The sequence below is a fragment of the Astatotilapia calliptera genome, chromosome 11 (genome assembly GCF_964374335.1).
Source record: "Astatotilapia calliptera chromosome 11, fAstCal68.1, whole genome shotgun sequence".
NCBI classification, from domain to species: domain Eukaryota; kingdom Metazoa; phylum Chordata; class Actinopteri; order Cichliformes; family Cichlidae; genus Astatotilapia; species Astatotilapia calliptera.
In genome coordinates, this window is record NC_137432.1 from 21,524,149 (window position 1) to 21,548,983 (window position 24,835).

The following is a 24,835-nucleotide window of genomic DNA, read 5'->3' on the forward strand; positions in this document are numbered from 1 at the left end:
TTTTTTTTCTGCTTGCAGTAAAACTCCTGCGCCTGGAGCAAAATGCAAAAATATTTAGAGTTACAAGAAAGGCTGAGCTATATTAAATGTTTGTGTCTACGTGCATCAGAGAAAGCTGAATGAAATATCCTGTTGTGCTTTTGCTTTGATTATGGATTCTCTTTCTGCAGATGCTTGATTTAAAAAAAAAAAAAGCCAGACTGAACCCAATAAACCTTTTTTTCATCACGCCACCTCTTTTTTTCCTTTTTTAAAAACTAATATTACATTTTCTAACAAATCTATTGAATGTGTAGCAGTACTCTACAAACATCAATTACAAATTCTTATTACATATTTCAGTGTGGTATTTGTAGTGTTTTCACTGAATGCAGTTTTTCAGTTTTTTCCTGTCTTCACATGCGATTCTGTGACCCTCACATTCTGTGTGAGCTCACCTCTTTCAGCTGCCTTTCTTAACTATTTCTGTTCTATTAATCGGGGCCGCTCAAACTTTTCCTAGGATACAGTTGTAACACATAAAAGCATCTTCTTATCATTTGTGGTCTGTTATGCTGATGGTGGTATAGTATGTATTCTAAATGTTTTTAAACTCTCAGAGGTATGCTCATCAGCAACTTTATTAGGTGCACCTGTTCAACTGTTCAAAAATGAAAATATGTAATCACTCGATCACATGGCAGCGACTTGATGTGCTTAAGACGTGCTCGAGAGAGTTCAAACTGAGCATCAGAATAGGAAAGAAAGGTGAAGTTAGTAAGTAATGTGACATGGCTATTGGTGTTAGACCGGCTGGTCTTTGCCATCTCCAGTATAGGATCCCAAGTTGTTGCTGTTTTTTGTTGTTGTTGTTGTTTGGAGAATGCTCTCAAAAAAAAAAAGATGAGTGGCAGTTCTTTGGGCAAAAAAAGTCTTGCTGATGGCAGAGATCAGAGGAGAAGCAGATAGGAAGACAAACAGCATCCCAAATAATCACTTGTTATAATCAAAGAGCATCTCTGAATGCACAACATGCTGAACCTTGAAGCAGATGGGCTACAGCAGCATAAGACTACAGGCAGGCTCACCAGAAAATTGGAAAAACTGATGAGTTTACATTTCTGCTGTGATTTTGTATGGGTCAGAATTTGGCATAAGTAACATGAAAGCATGGATCCATCCTGGCTTATATCAGCGGTTCAGGCTGCTGGTGGTTGGGCAGATATTTTCACTTAGTACCAACTAAGCCTCATTTAAACAACACAAACTAGCTGAGTATTGCGGCTGACCATGTCCATGCCTTTACGACCACATTTCGTACCAGTCATCTTCTGATGGCTGCTACCAGCAGGATGACACACCATGTCACAAAACTCAAATAATCTCAAACTGGTTCTTGAACGATGAGTTCATTGTGCTCAAATGTCCTCCGTAGTCACCAGGTCTCAATCCCATAGAACATCTTTGGGATGTGGTGGAACGGAAGATTTACATCACAGATGTGCAGCTGATGAATCTGCAGCAACTGTGTGATGCTATCGTGTCAAGATGGACCAAAATCTCTATGTTTTCAACACCTTTTTGAATCCGTGCCATGAACAAATAATGCAGTTCTGAATAAAAAAGGGGTATTATTGGCAGGGTGTATCTAATAAAATTTTTACTGATGTAAAGTTAACGTTGGGGTTAAAAGAAACCAAACATCCCAGTTTTCAGTCTGGGATTTTGATGGACTTCTCTTTTTTGTAATAAATACCATCACATCTCACTTGGACATAACTCTCACTCACAGAGGTTTTAATTATAATTCATTTTACCTCACTATTAGCAGAATACAGCTACTTTTCATACATCTAAGAAAGAAATAAAAAACACCCAAGAGTCCCCACAAAAGAAACTCCCACTGAAATGTTAAATAACATTAAAATGTTTGATTGTAATGTCATGGACGTTTTACCATCATTTATACTTTTCTGGCTAAACTTTAAGCACATGGTAAATTAAAATGTTTTGGCAAAACTGTTTTTATTTAATGGTCTTAATATAGAGTTTATTTTAAAAGTCTTTTTCATATCCTTGCTCACTGATTTCTTTGGAATTTGGTTTGATATTACTTAATTGGATCCTTAACCTACACCACACACATCTGAGCACCATCCAGTAATTGCATTATGTTTATATCTCAGGCCCATGACCTGGTTATTGTGCAGGAGGAAGAGTTCAGATTGATGTATTACTGTAATGCTAACTGTGTTTCTTTCATCATCAGCTTCATTTGGCCTGTGATTAACTCCCAATCAAGAGGCTTGATTAAAAGTGGGAGTAAAAATATTCCATACATATTTTAATACCCCACTAACAAGGAAGCCAGCTCCCAAACTGCCAACAAAATAGATATACACCCATAACACGCACGCACTCGCACATACATCTCCCCTTTTCTCGCCTGAAAACACACACCTAAACATTTCACGGCTATCTCCCCCACACCCCCGATGCCGGCTAGGTGGAATTAGAAAACCAACCCCGCGGTCTCATTAATTAATTAAACACCGTGTGCCACTGGCACCTGGGTACCGGTTATCACTGCCACTCAGACACACCATGATCTCAATAACCACCCCACCACAGGGCAGAGAGAGAGACGGGGAAGTGAAGGGACTGCTGATTCTTCTTTCCCAACTTTGAGGTAAAGACCTTTAAGGAGCGAGGAAACCAGACAGCAACAGAAGGGAGACCGCGGACTCCGTGTTTCTGTGTAGGCGAAAACGTGGAACTCTTAATGGAGCCTGATCAGTGTTTACTGCTGCATGCTTTTGTTTGTGTGTCTTTTCGCTCGCTTACGGACTCCGCAGGACCGTTTTATCATCCACCCTAGCAGGGGCCCTAAATCACTGCAGCAACACGCTCCTCATCATTTGCTCTTAATGCTTCTGGATGTGGAAACAAAGCATGAACACACACATAATTACACACATGCTTTTTTGATTCCTAGCCAATGAATGGTTTACATTCTTCTTCTTCTTTATTTTTTCTTTATAGAAAAACATATTTTGCAAATAAAAACCACAATTGTAATTTAATTGTAAGCAAAGAAATTTTTAGATGTTGTTCATGTTGATCTTAAAACAACAAAATTCTTTAATTTCATAAAGGAAACCTTACAGTGGACACCTTTGAGTAAAATCACGCTACAAACACTCATAAAATGTCTCACAGAAACCCTTTTTTACTGTTACCTAATATCTGTTAGAAGTTCAGAAAGCAAAAGACTGATTACTTCCTGAAAAATGACTCATTAAATATGTTTTTTTTTTATATTGTCCATCTATCCAACTGATTATCAACTTCCAATCAAGCACCAGCAGATCAAACAGTGGACAACAGATCAAATGTCAGGTGTGTAAAGCAGGGATTTCTCAGGCTAAACCATTCCTGAATATTAAATCGGAGTATGTATTTTACCCTATTTGCAAAAGTCAAACGTATCAGGTTCACATACATAAATTGACGCGAGGAGCATCGCTGCAATATTCCACACCTTGCTATCTATTTTAAATTAAATCATGGCCACCAGCACTAATTGGACCTATAGGGACAAATAATTTGAAGTTCTGAAAAATAAGTGGTATCGCTGTTGGTTTTGTTGCCTTTCAGCTTTTGAAATTGACTCAAAATGTCTGAATCAATATGAGATGAGGGATTTGAAAACTCAGTGCAGGCGAACCGCGCGACTTAATCAAACTAAGAGAAACATTTCTGAATATGGAATATGACTGAGATCCCCGGTGTCCTGCACAAAAGTGGAAAAATATAGAAGATACTAAATTAATATGGAACATGTAAGGCTCCCTATTATCATGAACTACTTAGAGTCAAGTCTATCTGGAAAAAATTAAGAGGTTTGACATATTGCACAACCCGTTTACAGAGCCTTATATATGGAAGGTGCCCTTTTGTCCATCAGTTGGCTTCAACTCAGAGCAGCAATGGATGTCATGGGAATGTGCAACTATAATTCTTCCAAACTGACATGGAGACAGGTGAACATTTATAATATATGCAGAAAATGTACAACAGTTTGGGTTTGTTGGTCATGCTTTCCAGTGCGACTGGATGTATAAAACCTAGTTATTAGCTAAGTTTTTGTTTGTTTTTCAGCCAAATTTCATGGTTTTATTGAATTTCTGTGCACCAGCTCTGCTCTTTGTTTCTGCAGATCGATCAGAGTGTGTCCACAACAGAGGTGGGACACTTGATTGAGTTTGCAAACCCATGGTTGGGTTGGCTCTTTGGAGTGTTTATATGGGAGAAGGCCAAGTTTTCCATTTTGGGTGTGGAAGTAAGAAATGTTTTCCCTGCTACACACTGCAGTTGAGCTGGCTGTTGTATTAGCTCAAAATGCAGTACGTTTATTTAAACTCCTCTTCTTTTTTTCTCCCCTTCAAGATGAAAATGTGACGCAGAAAGCATGCCGCAGCTTCCTCCAGATGATGATTCCAAAGTTGAGCAACGACAGCATTGTGAAGAAGACCAGAATTCGCACGCATTACTGAGATCAAAGTGCCTCAAGAAACCCAAATCAGGGTTGTCAACAACTACAAACACCGAGACAATAAGCTGTCACTGTCAGAGTTTCCTGCACCAGGAGTTGAAATATGACCTGGTGAATTTCAACAGTGAGCATTTTGCCACTTTTGTTCAATACAGCTACGCTGTGTTCAACTAGGTGGGTGAGAAGATACAGTAGAGTAGCATTAAATCAGTTGGTTTGGGTTGTTGATAAGCAGTGATTAGTTGACTTATTTTATACTCAAAGATGAAGTAATGAAGTGGCTCCATGATGTAGTGGTTCACACAATCATCTAACAAGTGAGGGATCGCCCATTACTGACCTGTTGCACCCATCGGCGTGTGTGGCAACATAGTGCGATTTTCATTCGTGCACAAAGATTTGGGGTAAATTAATGCACTGTTTATTTGCAGTTTATGCACCAGAATCTGTGCGATAAACGACATTTTTCTGACATATTTTGGAGAGATTTTTGCAGTGAAGTTCAGATGACAAGCATCAGAAATATTGAAAAGTCTTCATAGCGTCATTGTTTAGCTGTTTTTGCTGAGTTGGGACTCTCGGTGTCTGGCTGATTTTTCGCCATGTTCATGGTTTCTGAATCACTATCTGGTTTTAAAACACCAAGATGGTGAAAAGTCTCAGCTTGAGGTTTCAGACCAGATGTTCATTAATCAAAGGGTGATGTCCATTTCTAAAGTTCAGAAGTATTTTCTAGAAAATTGATATTTTGCCATTTTTGGATAAGAGAATACATTTCATATGTGGTAATGTTACCTTGTGTTCTAAAATATAGTGGACTGCATTTTATTTTCGAGGAATATTAATGGTCAAATGATCTGGAAAATAACCTTTAGTTGTACACCTGATTGACTGATCAAATGATCTAGTCTTTTCAGATCTCATTTAAGAAGAAGAATCAAGCCCACCAGGATACAACTCAGATTCTGGAAATGATAATGCAGCAACGGGTGCATTATCATTTCTTTTCCTAATGAGCAAAATGAAACTCCTCTGCTGCTACTTTGTCTGAGAATGCTTTATTTAATAACTTGAGGCACAATCAGATTTATCCATGGCTTTAAGAATGCTTCTGTGCCTCCATGCTCACCCACAAAATCCTTAGTGAACTCTATTAAAGGCCAAAAACTTACCAACAAAGCAAGCTCCATAAGACTCAGCAAACTATGTGTCCTCTTGTTTATTAAGACTTCAGGAATGTCAATAAGAGCATTTCTATACAGTAGGAAGGCTGTAGAGGGCAGCGCACAGACACAATGACCTCCCGCTATTCTCCTCGTTGATAATGACCCAGACACAGGCACAGGCACACTGCCCATCAGCCAGACCTCTAATAAAGCCAAACACTCTCTATCATCTACTAATAACCTCCATGCAGCAGTAAGAGTCATGGACAGGCCGGCGTCTTCTGAATACACGCCGGGGAACAAAGCTCCGAGCTGAAGTAGTGGAACGCATCCTGCTTATCGATCGGCGACTGTGCGCTGCCTGATGGCACACGGTGATAACGACATTCTTGTTCTTCATCCCCAAAACACACAAAGACAAAGAGTGCTGTAGAAAAGAAAACAACAGACAGACACACACACTCAGACACAGTGCAAAACATTTCACTCTAACAATCAATCCTTTGGGTAGACTCATTTGGAGGCTCTTGGTTGCCACGCTGCTTCACATCCTCAACTTCACACACAAGAACACACTTGCAAGGTTGGTATTTTTGTAAAGATAGGATTGGAAAACTCGTTAGTCTTTTCTTAATTGGTATAGAAATTCCGTCCTTTTTTCCCCCTCACAGCAACCTCTCCAGGGGAATGCTGATTAATAGTCCTCCAAGTCCTCATGATACTTCCCTCACCTCCTTGCACATATACACATACATCCTCGCTCCTACTCTCTGTAGTGCCGAGCCATCCATACTCAGCTTCACTGTTCAGCAGACGATCATTTCTTCACAAGTTTTCTCCTGTCTTTCCTCCAGCTTTCACATCACTGGCTCAGCCTGACAATGTATCCATACAGCTGGTCTGAGAAGGCTTGAAGAGAAAACTTATCTTCTACCCTCCTCCTCCCAGCTTGTCCCATGTCCCTGCGGAGGTGTGGCTCCCTGACGAGCCTCTCCATGGCCTTAGAGAAGGCCTCGGCCGTGGGCTCGCACAGGAAGCCCGTCTCCCCGTCTGCCACGCTCTCCAGGGGGCCCCCAGAGTTCACAGCGATAACGGGGCAGCAACAGTACATGGCCTCCACAGGAACTATCCCAAAATGCTCTCTGCTAGGGGTGTAGAGGACGGCGGTGCTGCCCTGCAGCAGTGCCACCTTCAGCGAATCTGAGGGGGAGCGGAGGAAAGTAACACAGTCCTCCAAGTGGAGCTGCGCTGCTAGCTCTTTCAGTTCAGTGTAGTGCTGAACATTCTCAGTGACGCGATCATCGTAGCCTCCTGCCACCACCAGGTGAATGCCTGGTCTCTGGCCAGGAGGAAGGCTGCTCCTCAGGGTTGCCAAAGCCGCCAGAGCCAGGCCTAAATTCTTCTTCCTTTCGTATCGGTTCAGAGAGAGAAACAGACAGGTAGTTCCCTCGGGGAGCAGTCCTTCCAGGCTCTGTGCTTCAGTGGTTGCCTCGTCAAAGGTACGCGTGTTGAGGGAGGGATAGAGGACATCTGTCTGGACTCCGCTCAGACTGCAGAAAGTCTCCCTGAAGATGCCTGCGGTGAACTGGCTGTTTACCAGAATCTAAAAGAAAGCGTAAAGAGATTTGTTCACAAAGATCTCACATAAATCAGAGGTATTTTAATTCCCTATAACATGAACAGCAGCATAAGGCCTTTGATCACCAAAAAGTCTAAAGTACAATCAACATGTCATCATATTTCTCTCAGGGGCCTGAGCTCTGACACCAGCTTACATGTGGAGATCAAATCCTTTCGCACCGGTGAATAGCTAAAGAGCTAAAGCAGTTGCGAGGAGAGAGAATTTACTTCTCTCAAACGTCTTTAGGCTGAAAAGCTAGGTGTGCTCTCACACTAGGTAATCTGTTCTGTACCCGATTAAATTGTATCTACAAAGTCCAGTTTCCTGGCCCATGAAAAGATAGGCTCATTGTAGTTGGACTACACAGTAAGTATTTAGTATAATTGCTTATTACACACAGGCACAGAGCGTCTTCAGGAACAGCTGATTGTGAAAGTCGGCAGAGTTAGTTATTGAAAAAAAAAACAAACAATAAGGCAAGTGAGAGGATAGTGTCTCTGGACTTCCAAAAATCACCCCAAACAACCCACGAAAGCCATAAAATCATTCACTTAGTGCTCTGCAGGAATGCTTTTCAAGGTTGTACATCTACATGACAAAGTGTGAGAGAGAGAATCAAATTCAAAATGAGAGATTAATTTTCCACGGTGATTTAGCAAAACTCTTTTGACATAAAATGGTCAATCCCTTTATTCCATTAGTCTACAAATTAATTTTATTATTTTAATAATTTGTAATCAGATATGCACCGGATCAGCCTTTGGTAGGCCCACAGACTCTGATTGAAAAGTGTGCTGGGGTTTTTTGAACTTCTTTCATTGGTTCACTGATTGGTTAACATTCCTTACTATTTTTATTATACAAATGAAATAAAACAGTCAGTCCTGTAATCTGACCATATTGCTGTGTGTGATGTTACGCACCATATCAGCCATGCCTGTGGTTCGTTCCTCCAGCCAGTCGATGGGAGTACGGTAAAGCTTCTTCAGGGCCGACTTCCTCTGAGTCAGCAGCTGGTCTGGGAAGTGACAGTAGAACAGAACCTTCTTCCTGCGGCGACCCAGTCGTAACACTGGGATACACACCGACACCTGGGGTCAAAGGGAACAACGATAAGATCAAAATACAGAAAATGTGACATGTGCCCATTTAACAGAAGTGCAAGTCATAAAACGGCTGATTGTTTTTAAATGGTATTGTAGTGTTTAAAACACTGCACAAGGATCAATCAATATAAAATTCACCAAATCTGGAAAACAAATCCCACTGGACCCACTTGGAACCAGCAGGTTTTTAATTCCAACTGTAGCTTATTTAATGAAGCCATGTGTTTTATCAAGACAGAGCTTAAATATATTCTGCCAGCCCTCAAAGTTTCCACCCCATTTTAACAGTAAAATGTGCGGATTCATAAATATCCTAAAGCTAATGTACCAAATGTTTAAAAATAAATAAATAAATCTGCTCCTTCGTCTTGAGATGCTCAACTGGGAAGCACCCACTCACTGTTTTTCATTGAAAAAACAGCTAAGTGACAGAGAAGTTACAGTAAGTTATGAGACACAGTTTTCTCAGAAGAACTGAAAAAATATATGACAATCATTCATGCTGCCTTTGCCTCCAAACGGGGTTTTAAAAAGCCTTTTTATATCCTCTCTCTTAAAAGGTTTCTGGCACTTATTGTGCAATACAATTCACCTGATCACAGAAGATGACATCATATTCCACACCGCTAAGGAAGACCAGGTAGAGGGCCACATAGATCATCCTCAGGTAGGCGCACAGGGCATGCAGGTAGCCAAACACACTGGTGGGTAGCCAGTCACCCACACACACCTATTAGAACAATAATAACAGGAGCAGTGACAAAATGTTTGTGTTTACCAGTGATATAATTTTCTTTAGTAGCATAGTGCACTCTAACACACCACAGGAAGTTCCTCATCGAGGGTCTCAGAGAAGCAATGTGTTGGGTCATAATGGGCCGTCCAGATCTGAACGCTACATCCCTGAGACTTCAGAGCAACGGCAGCATCAACCACCAGCCGCTCCGCTCCCCCAATACCAAGGTCAGGATGGAGGAAAACTACCCGTGCCATCCTATAGACAAGAAGGAATACAGTTAAAACTGAGATGAATAAGGGCAAATAGCTAATTTTCCCAAATCAGAAGTACAAAGTTTAGATGAGCAGCTTTAAGGTTAAAAAGAAGTCAGTGTTAACCTCGGGCACAGATTAAAGACAGATTAAAGAAAAAATACATTTTCTGTGGCATTCAAACAATCCAAAACTTGATGCTGATGAAAACAACAAACAGTTTTCTCCAGCAAAAGGTACCCGGGATTCATGCATCTAATCTTTGAAAGATTTCAGGCCTGCATTGTTGCCAACTTGAAGAATCTGTCCTTGTGGTTTGTACCATCACTTAATTTATAACTTTTATCCCTGAAGGTACTTCAGAACGGTTGACAGCAAGGAAATACACCCACAGCTGCTGGCAACCACCCTGTCTGACTGTCACAGCCTCCGTCACCTATTTGAGGACAAACAGCTAGTTCACAATATAGCAGAGAGAAAAAGTCGAGCTAATAACAGGTTATTCCTGATTCAGATACCTTTTTTGTTTTTGCTTTAGATGACAGTTAGTACGATTATAAGCCGTTTTAGACGTTTGTTCAGTTATTATTATAATGTGTTATCCGTCAACCGCGGAATTAGTAACGAAACACAACCACATCTTTAGGTAAAATAATTTAGGCTCGGGTCTCCGCACTAACCTGTCCAAATGTACCAACCTGTGATTATGCCCGTTCAGCTGTCTGTAATACCGATCAACAGTCCGACAAAGTTACCGTTTAGACGCCATCTTGGCTCAAATCAAACGTTACGACTAGACTCACCCCGCTTCGTGCTTGAGCCACAATGGCTAGCGTTTCCTCCGACGTGACAGACACGTCTCTTTCAGAACCGAGGGTAATCAATTATTTGCCTTTGATTTAATGTACATATTTATAAACGAATTCAAAACATTAGAAATAAATATTTTTATAATTATTACTTAATAACTCAAAAATGCATAAACACTTGAAATGATGTTCTGTTGAGTGTGTTTTTTGTACTAAATGCGGTCAGTTACTCAGGCTTCTATCTGGTCGCCTACTTTGGTCTTGTGTTTTGCAGTCGTGTCCTTTTTAGACAAGCGTCAGCTTTGTGGGCTCTCTTCTCAAGTTTTTCACACACTGACTGTGTGCCGCTCCTCCGACGTGGACATCAGCTTGAAGAGCTCCAAAGCGTTTTAGCTCGCATCTGGACAAATAAAACAAAATGGTAAGCTCCTCAGATCTGACTGGAACGGCTATTACTGGTCACGCTAGCCTTGTCCACCGCATTCATTCAGCACTCAGCTGTTAGCTAGTATGCTAACGTTAGCTCATCAATTGTAGACGTGGCTCTTTTAACTACGAATTAAAGGATCTCAAGACAAAGTTTCAGGCTATTGTAGTACTTAATTAAGTAAATGTTAAATATATGTGACTGCTTTAGAAGGAGATTTGGTACTTGATGCTTGATAGTAACCGTATAAGTACCCATTCAGAGTCTTTGTAATCTGATATAGACGTAATATACACTTTAAAGCCAAATATAAGTTATTTATACACGAAGCATTTATTGAATCTCATGACAGAGTGCTGTAGGTTAGTTTTAGGTGTGAAAATGTAACAGATATGAAGGTTTGTGATTGAATGCGCTGTAACGTTGTCGTATATTTTAAACGTGCTGGTTATTTTCTAGCCTGGACCAGCAGCAAGTGCCACCAATGTTGGAGCCTCTAGCAGATCCCCCAGCAAGACAGTGGCTCCCCGTGCAGCAGGCTCCACAGTCAGACAGAGGTATGCATACACACACTTTATGTCATCAGCATTTTAAGCTGATGACAAAAGGGCACAGAGGGTGTCCTGAGGAATTGATAGATAATGCAGCCTTCATTGTCTCTACACCCAGTTTAACACCAGATTTTCTTTCTTCCACCATCCAGTGAGAGAATATCTTTTGTAAGAAAGATAACTGTGCTGCACAAACACCTTACAAAGCTTGCAATTACCCCCCCCCCCCCCCACACACACACACACACACACACACACACACTCACTCAGTAGTGACCCATCTATTAATGTCGTCATCCTGTGAATAGGTGTTGATAATTTGTGCGCGTGTCTGTGTGCACGTGTGTGTCCACGTGTGTGTACGTGCGTGCTCCTTCCCATAGATTAGAGCAGATAGATGTTATGCTGTTGGCTTAATCAGTGTGTAATCAGAGACTCACTGCTTCCTCTCAGTCTCATTATTACCCATTACTACCACCATCTTCATTACCTCATTAACCTCTGTTTAATCTCATCCAAAGAATGAAGGAGCAATGACTCAGAGTGCTCTTTCATCAACAGCTGCTGTAGCTGAAATTAAATTCATAATAAGCCGTAGTGTATAATAGATCGCACTGTTGTTTTTGATTTTTTTTTTTCCCCCCTCTTCTGGTGATTTATATATGGCAGCCTAAAAGAAGGTTTTGATTTGGTTTATACAGTTGAATAAAGTTAAAGTCTGATGAACTTTGCCAACAGTATGATTGACAGAAATTGTGTTGTGCTTGTTTTTTAAAATCTAGTTTCTTTTCCATTCTGGAAAAGTGTTATAATGTGATGACATTTTTTAATTTTTTTAAGAAATAGCTGATTATTGGTAGAATAAAAAATCGTTTTGCATCTGTGTTGCACAGGAAAGCTACCAGCAGTGGTACACGCAGCGGTGGCAGGACCACGGGATCTGCTGGCACAGGCGGCATGTGGCGCTTCTACACTGAAGACTCACCGGGACTCAAAGTGTAAGTATAGTTTATAAAAGTTTTATAGCCACAAACCAATCCAGCGTTTGACATTTTGACTTTCGTACACTCGCAACTCCAAAACTAATCCTCAGGATTTCCGACACTCGCCATGTTTAATGGTGGGAAATTGGCCAGACGTGACTCAGCAGTAAAGCAGTTGATGTATTCAGCCTAATAAGAGTGTGAGTGTATATACACACGTAATTATGTGAGTAAAGTACACATTTAGAAAACTCTCAAACTTATATTCTGCTCCATCCTCAATGCCCAACCCCCTCCAACAGCAGAGGAGGCATCCTGCCTCCTGGCCATAGCCAGTCATTGGTTGATCAATGGTGCTGTGGTGGTTATTGAGTGCGTCTCTCCAGCAGTCGAAGGAGGGCACGCTCGCCGTATACAGTGCTGTATATCGAGTGCATGTTTGTTCCTGTGTTAGACGCCGGCCTCAAAGCTTCATTAAAGGATCCACTCTGAAAGGTCAACTCAATTACAGCCTTCTGACAGAGGGGGGAGGAAAGGGAGGGCCGATGAGGAGAGGGAGGGCTGATGAGGAGAGGGTTGGCATGGCAATGCTTCTACTTAGCCATGCGCTCCTCCACCCCCACCCCCCACTCAGAGCCTCCTTCAGAGATGAGAGCCCCTTCCTTGTTTCTAAAACTCATCAATAAAATCAGCCTCTCCGCTAAGACTCGCACTCTGGCTAGGGTTACAGCAAAGTGTGTGTGTGTGTGTGTGTGTGTGTGTGTGTGTGTGAGAATCTGGTTATTAATCATCGTCTCATTGTTGTGTGACAGCGGTCCGGTGCCCGTGCTGGTGATGAGCCTGCTTTTCATCGCGTCAGTCTTCATGCTTCACATCTGGGGGAAGTACACCCGCTCTTAAGCAACCCTGGCCGAATGACCTTTGACCCTGCGCCTCAGTTTCTTAACTCTTTGGACCTGGACCAAACAACAAATGAACCACCATACCCTCCCCACCTCCTTTTCTCTGCTGTCACTACAAACACACAAATTGGATTTTTCTGTACACGATCTTCATCTGCGTCTGACTCTGGTGACCACCTTGTTGCTCCTTCCCATCACTGTGTGCATGTGTCACACATGATGGGGTGAATGGAGAGAAGCGGTGTCGCTGTCCCTTTCAAGCAGCAGGAGTAGCCTGTGTTCACTCCAATGCTGTATGAATTAAGTGCAGTGCCCAAGGACATCGTTGTTTTCAGGCCCCCCACCAACATTTCTCCCCGTAGCCTGAATTACAATTTTTTTTTTTTTGTTAACAGCATTTGTACAAAATGTGATTGTATTATTGTACAATTAAAAAAAAAAAAGAAGAAAAAAGTAAAAATTAATGTGTGTGTTTTTTAAATTTAACCTTACTTTGTTTGACTAAAAAAAAAAAAATCTTTTGTTTTTCAAGTCATTTGAAGTTGAACGAGGCTTTTTGTACACTGAATGAGGGGACAAATATTCTCTGCCATGTTGTTAGTGACAAGTGAAGTTTTCTCACTTTTAACCTTCTGTATCCATTACCAGACTACTGAAAGCCGTGCGTTTTCACAAAAGGCATTTACTAGTGTTTGTTTCGACTAAAATTAAAGCCTTGATGGTGCTTTTAGATGGATAAAAACAAGGATATTAAAACAGAAATTGAAATGTTAAGTGTTAAGTTTCACTGTGATTGGCAGTCCACTAAACGCTTAAACAAATTCCAGCTACTTGTAATTTATCCGACTGAGGCTTTGGCTGTAATTCAATAATCCTATTTCATGTTCTTTTTGCTAAAAATTACATTTAAGCTCATCCTTTACTCAGTTTTAATTGCGTATGCTTGCTGTACATTTAGCAACTGCTTCAAAATTAAGTTTGAGTCGATGAAAGTTGGCTTTTTAAGTTTGGGTCTTACACCCGACTGCCAAAAGGTTGTTTTTGGTTTTATTTGTACTGGCGGCATTAAATGTGTCATTCTGCAGACTATAAAATCTATAAATACAGGCAGTCACTGTGTAAACAGTGGCAGAAATGCCACAAGGCAAACCTTTGAAATCATTTCAGAAATTAAATATGCTTGCATTCCTTCCTTCTGCCTGAATGTCTCTTTACATTTCGGGGCAATTGTCTTTGTGAAAAAAGCTCATATAGAAACCAGAGAAAATGTAATTACAAAAAACACAGCTTGCAATAACTTTTAATGTTGACCAAACCACTAATACGAATATGTACATCTACATGATCACTAGATCCAAAATCTGTCCTAATTGCCCCTCCTGTGAATTTTGCCCAGGTGTGTTATTTTCTTCTCCTGAAGGGGGCGCTGCAGACTACTTTCTGAGCGCCACTGGCTCAGTAGGTACGAACTCACAAAGTTGTTCTCGCTCGGGGACAAGCACATTTTATGCCTAAGTAGTGATGTATTTAGCCCGGGCGAAACATTTTTAATGATATATATTTCTATATGTTCTTCTACAGCTACAGCTATACTTTATCATGTTGAGTAGATTTATATTGAAAGAAGTAGATGAGATAAATAGCTGGAGACACCAGTTTAAACCATGTGGATCATTAAAAAGTGTATTTTCTCTGGTTTCACTGATGCTGAGAGACCATTACTGACAGCTGCAGGCTGGATGTTTTTGTACTGTAGAAGAAGTTTTGGTCCTACGTGCATCAGGAGGTTTATCTGCGTTGAATATGTAACCACCAGCTGGCATGGCCTTGTGTGTGTGTGAGTCTGTGTGTGTGTGTGTTAAACCTAGCATTCGTGTCCTTTTCATTAATTCATTCTGTTGCTATGGCTTTACTTTCCATAAGGCTTCCAGTTCTCGTGGCAAACTCAGGCACTATTGCCACATCACTCTCCCTGTCCTACACACACACAAACACACACACGCACACTGAAAAATACACTCACAGACTCCACGGCCCAATTCACGGTGGCACAACACGGCAGTGAGCCAGAATAATTCAACATAATAATTAAATATGGAGGAGCCATGGTAAAGCTGTCCCTCAGGGTTCAGGAGTCAAACGGGCCCGAGCAGCTGTGTGTGTGAGCGCTGTGACCTGTAGTTTCAAACTCCTCCTGACACCATCCAAACACGTCAGCTCAGCATTTCACTCAGGGAGGAGAAGGAGGTAGCTTTTATCTGCTCATTGCTACTGCTAGAAAGGTCACTGCATGGTTCACATAGATCTGTAACCTTTGTATGTAAGGGCTAGTTTGTATACTGACAAATGAAACTGAATCTGTATTAAAGAAGAAACGCCATTAAAAAAAAGGCACATGAGCATCCAAGTGCATCATAGGTCTCAAATTACCCGCAAAGAGTCCTGAAGGGACATTTATTAAACGGTAGCCTATTTCCGATTTATATATTCCCACTGCATATCAGATTATCTGATACAAGATGTATGGTTCACATTCATTTCCACTACATCAAAGTTGTAATTACGTGTATCTGCATGCTTGTTAAGTTACAGTCAAAGCCTTTATTTCCTGAACATGCACATGTGAAACGTGGTCTGTCTTGTGGAAAGAGGAGAAGGAAAGAAACGAAAAGAAGCTTTCTTCAGAGTGCTTCCTCCCTGTCTCTTTTTCACCAAAAACCCATTTCCTGTGAGAAAAAAACAAAACAAACCCACACACACATGCGTTCACAGGGGATGGTCCCTTACACTGAGAGAGGTGAGAGAGGTGAGCACATGTAGATACGCACACTTGAGGAAACCTGTAAATAGGTCACATGTGTTTTCTGTTCTACATGACACATGCAGCTCGGGGCTTTGGCATGGAGGTGAAAGAAACAGTCTCTGAGCCCGTGTCGCTCTCCCGCTCGTCCATCGCACACATGCTCGTGCCCAGAGGTGTCCCACCGCGCAGGCAAACACAGATTTGGGGATTTCAGGTGCAGCTGAAGGCTTGTGATTGAAATTTGTCCTTCCTCTATAAGACTAAAAAATATTCTTTACACGAGAGTAAAACTTTCAGCACATTTACATTTTTCCAGATTTTATTGAAAATCATGCAGGGTAATTGTATAGTCAGGGCAAATAAAATTAAAACATCACAGAATTGCTTTGTTTAGCAAAAATGTAAGAAACCGCCTTTTTCAGGCACAACAGCTCACAAGTTCTTCTACTTGACTTTTATTTTGCTTCCAGCCTTCAGTCCAGTCTACACTGAGGTAGCTGCATGGAGTGGAGTTCTTGCTTCTGTTTTTTGGGGGGTCTTCGTCTTGCAGTATAATGAACGCCTGGCTAATTAGATTGTGTCACTGAAAAATACTGGAGAAGATCTGTCGAGAGTGAAGTGAAGGCCGCCGGAATGACGTGGACCCAGCTGAAGAGAAGCTTCTATGTTTAACAGTTGGTGTCACAACAGAAGAAGGACCATTTTTAACCTCTTCAATAGTATTTATTAGTCTATTAACACACACACACACACACACACACACACACACACACACACACACACACAGTCTATTATTCCAGTCTCCATTAACACACTATTTGGTGCCCAGGCAACCATATTTTGTTTGTTTTTTAACACTTTTTTTTATTGACACAAAAATTGCAAAACTTGCAGCACAAAGTCTTTTGTTCACAGCTGAAAAAGAGTGAAACCAAGATTTGCTTGCTTTGAAAACTGCTGAGCTTGAAGCTGTCGTCCTGACAGCCACCTATCACGTGATCGACTGTCTCTTGAAACTTGTCTTCTAATTCTGTAGTGGTTTCGGATTGACTGGAAAGCCTTCAGTCGAAGTTTCCTCCAATTCCTTTTCGATTGTAGTCACCTGGCTTTCTTTGTATTTGATTCTAAAGGAAAATGCTTAACTTTCAGTGGTTCTAACGATCTGACCATATGCATTTCTCTGCAAAAATCAAGACTCATTTGAGCTTGCATCGTTTTTTAAATCTTCTGTCGTCCCATTTTGGTGAGCTCGTGTGAATTCTGTTTGTAGCTGATGCTTCAAGATTCAACGTGTTGTGCGTTAAGAGATGATCTTCTACACAGCTTGGTTGTAATTAGTGGTTATTTGAGTTACTGTTACTGTCAACTCCAACCAGTCTGACCTCTGACATCAACAAGGCGCTGAGAACTGACGCTTATTGGAATTTTCTCTTTTTCGGACCATTCTCTGCAACAGGGTCAGAGATGGCTGTGTGAGAAAGTAGATCCAGAAGATAAGCAGTTTCTGAAATACAGTTTGAACTTAAGCAGGTCATCTCGGCTATGTCTACATGCCTAAATGCTTAGTTTTGCCACCATGTGATTGGCTGATTAGATTTTTGCATTCACAAGGGGTTGAACAGTTGTATCTAAAAAGTGGCTGGTGAGTGTACTCATGCTACAGACAGAATCACTTAAAATGCTAGGATATAAGGATATAAGTTACAGTCTATTCTAACAGTGCTTTGACAGACAGTCTGAAGAAATCAATAACGTTCGGGACACATGTATTAGCTTCCAGATTGTAATTTTTGTCCACTGTTTATTAATATAACTCAGAAATCTGCATTGTTCTTTAGCTTTTGGTGATCTAAACTCTGTTTATAACCTCTTGAACCACTTCGGGTCATTCACTTCACTTTAACTGTTGAAATTTCAATAAAACTGGGGGTGTTCGGAAACTTTTGACCAGCCGTGCATGTCAGGTATGAGCATGTGTGTGCATGTGCGTACTTTTTGAGCAGATCACATGGTTGATAAAGCGTGCAATGGCTGGACGGGCGGATAGAATCGATCCAGACTTTTTGACCAAGTGAATCCTGAAGGATGTCCCAAAAAACTGAGGACTGGAAGAGGTTATACTGGGACACCTGTGACAGGTAATGGCAAATGTCTGAAAACTGCTCACAAGCCAGTGGGCAAGCTCACTTTTAGGTGTATTGTTTTAAGTAAAGGTGATATCCCATTTTGCCCATTATTATCGTTATTATTTCTATTTGTATGTTTTACTGACTTTCCATACTGTTTCTGAATTTAAAAAAAAGAATAAAGGAATAATAAAAATAATATAAGATAGTACAGAAATGAGAAAAACCTGTCATTTTATATAATCTGCATTTTTATGAATGAGATTGCCTCATAATATTAACTATTCATACATACTATAACTTGTGACCTTTAGAGTTTGTGCCAGTTTAATATCTTATTGACTTCATCATTAATTTCACTTATGCTCTTTACCATTATGTGCGCTACTTTTATGATACTTTTTTTGTTATTATCCACTTTAAAGCACACTTTGTAGACCTAAATCTTTACACCAGTGCCTGGAAATTCTTCCACAATAAAGCATTTTTACTCATAGCAAATGCGTGCAGCTGCTGTGATCATAAGACCGGTGACTAGTGTAGCAGTCAATTGGACAAACAGTTTGTTAATGGCCAGTGATCAGTAGCACAGTCTGATCTGCTGAAAGGTGAAAACTTGTTCGCTGTAAAATAATCTGACTCCATATTCTACCATCCACGGCTCAGGGCTGATGTCACGCAGCTGTATATGGGTCGGGTAGGTGGGTGGGGGGATTGAAGCTGAGAAACTGAGAATTTGTGAATGTGTATATGTGAGCCAGCTGGACCCTCCCTGATCCTTCTGGACTTAGATCTACCTTCAGAGAAATAGGAGCGCTAGGGTGAAAGCCAACACTTAGTCAGGATCAATCAGTACCTCATCTCTCTCTCTCTCTAACCCTCGTGACACACACTCACCTCGTGCTCAATGCATGAAATGTGAAAGACATAATAACTCATATCAGATTTGATTAAAACTTACTTAACCAGTGCTGTATGTGTAGGAATAAAAGCAATATGTATATATAACTATTTAAAGTCAGAAGTGATTTTTATTTGGTTCTAATTATTGTGATAATTTTTGATGATTTGCATAGAGGAGTAAGACATCTCACTGCATTCTGCAACATTAAATAAACGATATTCGATACTGTTCGATATTAGTCACGAATCTGCTTCTAAAGCACTTCTTTCCCCCTCAATTTAGAAATAGCTATGTTTTAAGATTAAAAGAAACGGTCTACTCAACTTGCTCTTCAGCACAGATAATATGAGACAAAAGTATATGTACGTTAAAAAAAACTTTACTTCTGTTCATTAAAAGCAAAATCGCAAAAACAAGATTTACCCACAGCGATCTATTCAGAGAAAATGTCCTGTTGCATGCTGGCCATTAAAAGTGGCATGATAAGGAATTGTGATGTATCAAATATATATGATCCAGGACAGAGAGGGCAACATCTGTGTAAAAGAAAGAAAATGTTAGCAAAAGGAGAAATATGAAATACGAGACAAGAACTTGTCTAAAAATAGAAACACAAGTCAAATAGAAAAAGGAAATTGAGATCTTCAACGATAAAACTCCAACCGTTGAGTTATAAGCACAAGGGAAAGAAGACAAATATACCTGGAGTTAAAAGAAATAGAAGTAGAGCAGAAAGAAGCTGTGAAACAAAAAGAGATGAAGGAGCACAGGGTGCTGAAGAGAGATATGAATAACTACAGGAAGATGGAAACAAGTGGAGACAGTCGATGGTGGGAGAAAACCAAAAGAAATTTAACAGGTCTGTTGCGATTTAACAGGATGGAACAATGTGGAGGCTCAACTACACATATCAAGATCAGAGCTGAATAAAACTTTAAAGGAGCAGCAGGAAACCAAGCGCTGCTTTCTGATGAGAAGGCAGCAAGTGCAGGGCGAGGGATCAGCTGCCATACAGACAAAAAAAATGAAGCACAGGAAGACAGTGATTAATAAAACACCACTGCTCAGCACGCTGTACCGACATTTTATTATAGTCCTAGTGTTTTGCTTGTTTATGATTGCTGTAGGCATGCGCACGGGGGGGGGGGGGGGGGGGGGGGGAGACGACAGGGTATCCCGACACAGAGGAATTTTGGTCTCAGTGACCTTTTCACACACATCCCCATCAGCAGGATACGTCAGGCCAGATGATGCCCCGCGTGATTGCCACAAGCACGGAGAGCCAACTGGGCTGTGATGTCATAAATATGTGTAACCCTCCCCGCCCCGAAAGCCCCCACCTCATCTCACCTCATTCACTTAACACCCAGCAGTGGAGCAGATCAGACTGGACTCTAAGGGACACGGTGGATGAGGCTGGGCTAATTTAGGGAGGAGGGTGGGGTGACTGGGGGTGAAACCATTGTGCTGAGTGTCTCAGATGTCCGCCGTGTGCTTTATAATATTAAAGACACTTGGGCCGTGTGTGAAAGGGTGTGTGTAGTCATGTGTTTTGTAACTGTGTTGTTTATGTGCAGTGTATTTTTAGGTGACTGTATTTTCCACTCCTTGTGCAGCGCTCCAGAGCAGGGGAGAGGTGAGGAGGAGGGAGGGGAGGGGAAGCAAGGGGGACTGTACAGTAAATGAGGGGATCACCTGGTTCTTATATAACAATGTTCTTCAATAAAATATTTTAGGCCACACATAATTTAATTTATAGTTCATTATTTGTACTACCGTGTCTTGATAATATGTATTTATTAGTATTTAGTGAATGTCTAACATGTTTGTGGATAAATTTGGGAATAAAGCTTCTCTCTCTCTCTCTCTCTCCATATATATATATATATATATATATATAGAGAGAGAGAGAGAGAGAGAGAGAGATACATATAGATACATGTATAGATATAGATATATATCATCCTAAGCATACCTTGTAGATAATTTTGCCGCCTTCCCTTCTTTTATTGAGTCAAATATTACTGTGTGTTTTCATTTAAGCCCACAGTTGTGGCAAAAACTATTTACATACTTTTGTATATAGGAATATATATGTGGATCCAAGTCTGTGGCAATTTGTTAATTATTCATGACAGCATTCAGGATATCAGTTTCTTTCTTTCGCTGTCTGTCCCAAAACCATCAAGCTTGCAGACTGCAACCGTGTTGGTTTTGTGGTCTGTGATTTCATAAGCTTTCCACATGACGAGCACGAGAGCTGCTGCACTGATGAATGAAGAAAGCAGTCGCATACAATGAGAGCAGGCTTCAGTCACATCCGCTGGACAAACACTGAACATGACACTCGCACATAAGTAATGAATAACTTCACTCGCTGCCGACTCCAGCTATAAATTAGAGATGATTAAACATCATCTATCTCGGCCGCTGTGCTTACCATTCATCTAAATGCTTTCCTAAAGGGCTGTTTTAAAACACTGTCCGGTAGGTTTCTCTTAAATTAAACCTGCTATTAGAGAGGAAGCCGGCTGTAAACACAACACTGACATATCAGGCTACCGTATAAGGCTGTTACAAAACGGTCACCAGTTTACACATTCAGCAGATATGGAGCAGTGTTTGTGTTTTTACCACACAGTGGCCTCCAGGCCTGAAAAATGACGTGAAAGGGCCAAAAACTGCACTTCCGCTAATGACCACTTAAAGGCTTGTTTCCCAAATTAAATTACACACCATCAGGCAGAAATAAACACACCAATGGTCTAGTGCTAATAATTATCTTGGTCTCTATAATTATGTACAGGTATAATTCTAACTTCCCCCTTCATAAAAACTGCACATGGTTACATTTTTTATTCATCCCCTTCTTAGATTAATGTTTGAAGTTAGGATTAAGATGGGTGCGCTGAATAAGCACAGTGAATTTTAGCTGCTAGTTTTTTGATAACTGCGGTCACTCAACTAAATATACTGACTGTGTCTGTATGGCTTGTGCTTACTGAAGCATTTCTAATTCTGCTGATTTTTTTTGCAAATAACATGGCTCCTTTAAATTAGTTAATATAGGTTAGTGCACCTTTAAGAGTAAATTCAAAGTCATTAATTCTTTACCAACCATAAACACAAATTTTCTGGCATGCAAACATCATTGTGTAGCCCAAGCCTATTCAAATGGTGGCCCGCGGGCCAAATGCGGCCCAGAAGCAACCTGCGAGTGGCCCTGCCTGTGGTCCTGGCAGAAACACAGAGAAAACCCAAAAAATTAATTCATTAAATAATTTTTAAAAATTAAAAATTCCTACAGCGTAGTGTAGACTGTGAATGCAATACTCCTAGTAGCCTAGCAATATTTAACCCACAATGCACCGTGATGTAAACATATTAAACAATCATCGTAATATATGATGCGACAACAGCATGTCTTTCTCACTCCAAAAGCGCAAAATTGACAATGAAAACTGTCGGTTTAACCCTGCCTGGACTGACAAATACTTATTCATTTAATTAGTTTAATAATCTTACAACCGGAGTTGTACGACCATGGTGAGGGTCCTGTACAGCCCAAGAGAGAGCTGCAGCATCTTCCCTTCGTGTTTGCTTCTTGGCGAAGAAGAAAAGGCCTTTCACAGATTCTGAAACAGTGAAATACTGCATGCTGGTCGTGGTGGATGCGGTGAAAAGTGAGTGTGACATCTGCTATTAAAAACGTACCCCTGTAGGACAGTTCAAATATTCGTAGAGTTGAAGCTCTGGCGTCAGACGAGTTTGAAATGCTGTTAGATGACCTGAAGAAAACTGATGTAATGTCTATAGCAGGAGATCACAGACAGAACTGATAATGCACAGTTATGCGTACATGTCCGTTTTTTGGATGGGAAATTGCTCGGCTTGCTACCGTTAGAGGGACACACAGCTGGCGAAATAATGTTTGAGAAGATTTAAGCTCTTTTTGAGGAAAATGGTCTGGATATGAAGCGTGTCTGTATACTTGTGACGGATGGGGCTCCATCCATGGCAGGAAAAGCCAGTGGTCAGCGAAATATTTATTTTAATTTGAAAGGGAATTATCAAAATGTTTTTTGTTATTATTATTATTATTATTTCAAATGTGCAAAAAATAGTTTAGTTATAGCTCCCTTTTTTTAAATGGACCTTTTGGTGTGCATTTGTGAGAGGTCACCACCAGATTTACAGGGGAAAAGGAATAAAAAAAATACTTGTTTTTCAATACAGTTGTGTGGGTTGGAAATTGATCATGATCTGCTGCTTACTGGCTTCATAAAAAAAAATATCTGGCCCAGATAAATTCCTCGGTTTGAAAATCTGGCCCAACTAACTTCGTAGTTGAATAGCCATGGTGTAGCCCCTTTATGCTTGAATCTCAGAATGAGTAATTTGCATTTTGTAGCTGTCACATTCATTCAGCTATGTACATCAGACAGGTTACTGCATGCTATCTGTGTATGCATGCAGCAGGTGAGGTGAACATTGGGCCATCCCAGGTTTTCAAAGAGCGGAAGTCCTTATGGAACAGAGACGTAGTGTGCATCACGTTCTCATACACGGCATACCCCCAGAGTCAAATATAAACCAACATATGACCAACACTGATGCTTTGTTTGTGGATGAATCTCATGATTGTATGGCCACCGTGCTCGGATGATTTTATATAACAGACTTTTACGAGTATTCCTTGCATTTCACTTTTGGCCTGTAGTCAGATTTGTCCACGTGGATGCGAGGAATGCTTGCTGAACTCATTTACAAACTGCAATGTTATTCATAATTCTCCAGCACAGACAACACTCAGCTAACCTCTCAATAAGTATCTCGCTGTGAGCCAGAAAGCAGCAGCTGCATTTTTGACACACTACCCTGACTTATATGAATGAGTTAAATGAGCTTGTCCCCTCTTACTGAGTGAAACTGTCATTATTATCCAACCTACACATCTCTAAATTGAGTAAATTACTGTATTTAGCAACAGTAAATAGTAGAAATTGATTTGTTTTTACTTTTACATTTTTGTAATATAGCCTTAATTTCCCCAGTGTGAGATTAATAAAGTCTATGTCTATGTGTACAGTTGAGTTCAGCGTTTCACACTTTTATTAGCATAGAAAAGCTAAAGTTCTGCTAAACCAGTTGAACATTTGAAATAAAATCTTTGTTTAATGAAATATTTTCAGCATCACAGGGTTTTTAAGTGAAACTATGAGAGAATTTTAAAAGTGAAAATGTTTCTTTGGGGAAACCACGAACAATTCACACGCTGTGCTTCATATATTTATACTCACACTTGCTTTCAAATGCTTTCATACATGTCAGAAACTGAGCGTGGAACCCAGTACACCGAGTACACCAGGATAGTTGATAAATGCTCAAATGAAATGCCTCAAAGTTGTACATATTTGCAACAGTTACTCTTAACAACTTCCTCATCCTCGTCCTTACACCTCACTGCTCTGGGCTCCCGCTCGGCCCCGCTGCTCGCCAGTTGCTCGCATGAATAAATGGATGAAAAGCAGGGCAGGTAAAACAAACCCACAGTTACAATCTGCTGGGGCAGAAAAAAATGCAGACTTGCAGATTCTTCTCACAGACTTTTGTCACGGTGAATGACTGATGACAGTAAGCACGATACACATGGCAGTTGAGGCATATGTGTGTGTTAGCCACGAGCTCAGGACTCGAGCCGTTTCTCTATATATTATTAAGAGGCTGAGAAATACACGAAAACACTGAAGCTCGTCTTGTTTAGCAGACAACTCGTTATTCTTTGATGAGAGTGTTTCATATTGATGACTGTGTTGTGAGTCGGTGATTTGAAGCCAAAGAGGAATAACTTTTATTCCACTTCTTGTTTCGGGAACTTAACAATGACCTTTCGCATGTGCTCACATATATGGT

General features: G+C 40.7%; 2 protein-coding genes across 5 annotated transcripts; one reads left to right on the top strand and one right to left on the bottom strand.

The window, feature by feature from the left end:
- Nucleotides 1-5,738: 5,738 nt before the first annotated feature.
- alg2 (ALG2 alpha-1,3/1,6-mannosyltransferase) lies at nucleotides 5,739-10,333 on the bottom strand. 3 transcript variants are annotated; one of them, XM_026185236.2, is made up of 5 exons: nucleotides 10,221-10,333; nucleotides 9,250-9,421; nucleotides 9,020-9,157; nucleotides 8,245-8,412; nucleotides 5,739-7,303 (listed from the first exon to the last, which is right to left on the bottom strand). In XM_026185236.2, the coding sequence occupies exons 2-5, from the start codon at nucleotides 9,418-9,420 to the stop codon at nucleotides 6,563-6,565; spliced, it is 1,218 nt and encodes a 405-aa protein (XP_026041021.1). In that variant the 5' UTR covers nucleotide 9,421; nucleotides 10,221-10,333; the 3' UTR covers nucleotides 5,739-6,562. The 3 variants fall into 3 exon arrangements, with proteins under 3 accessions (XP_026041021.1, XP_026041020.1, XP_026041019.1); XM_026185235.2 differs by having other exon boundaries at nucleotides 10,116-10,247; XM_026185234.2 differs by lacking the exon at nucleotides 10,221-10,333 and adding an exon at nucleotides 9,658-9,683.
- Nucleotides 9,813-13,549, top strand: sec61b (SEC61 translocon subunit beta). Of its 2 annotated transcripts, none has more exons than XM_080307982.1 (5): nucleotides 9,813-9,915; nucleotides 10,501-10,647; nucleotides 11,113-11,210; nucleotides 12,098-12,202; nucleotides 13,000-13,549. In XM_080307982.1, the coding sequence occupies exons 2-5, from the start codon at nucleotides 10,645-10,647 to the stop codon at nucleotides 13,085-13,087; spliced, it is 294 nt and encodes a 97-aa protein (XP_080164108.1). In that variant the 5' UTR covers nucleotides 9,813-9,915; nucleotides 10,501-10,644; the 3' UTR covers nucleotides 13,088-13,549. The 2 variants fall into 2 exon arrangements, with proteins under 2 accessions (XP_080164108.1, XP_026041027.1); XM_026185242.2 differs by lacking the exon at nucleotides 9,813-9,915 and adding an exon at nucleotides 10,200-10,293.
- Nucleotides 13,550-24,835: the final 11,286 nt, after the last annotated feature.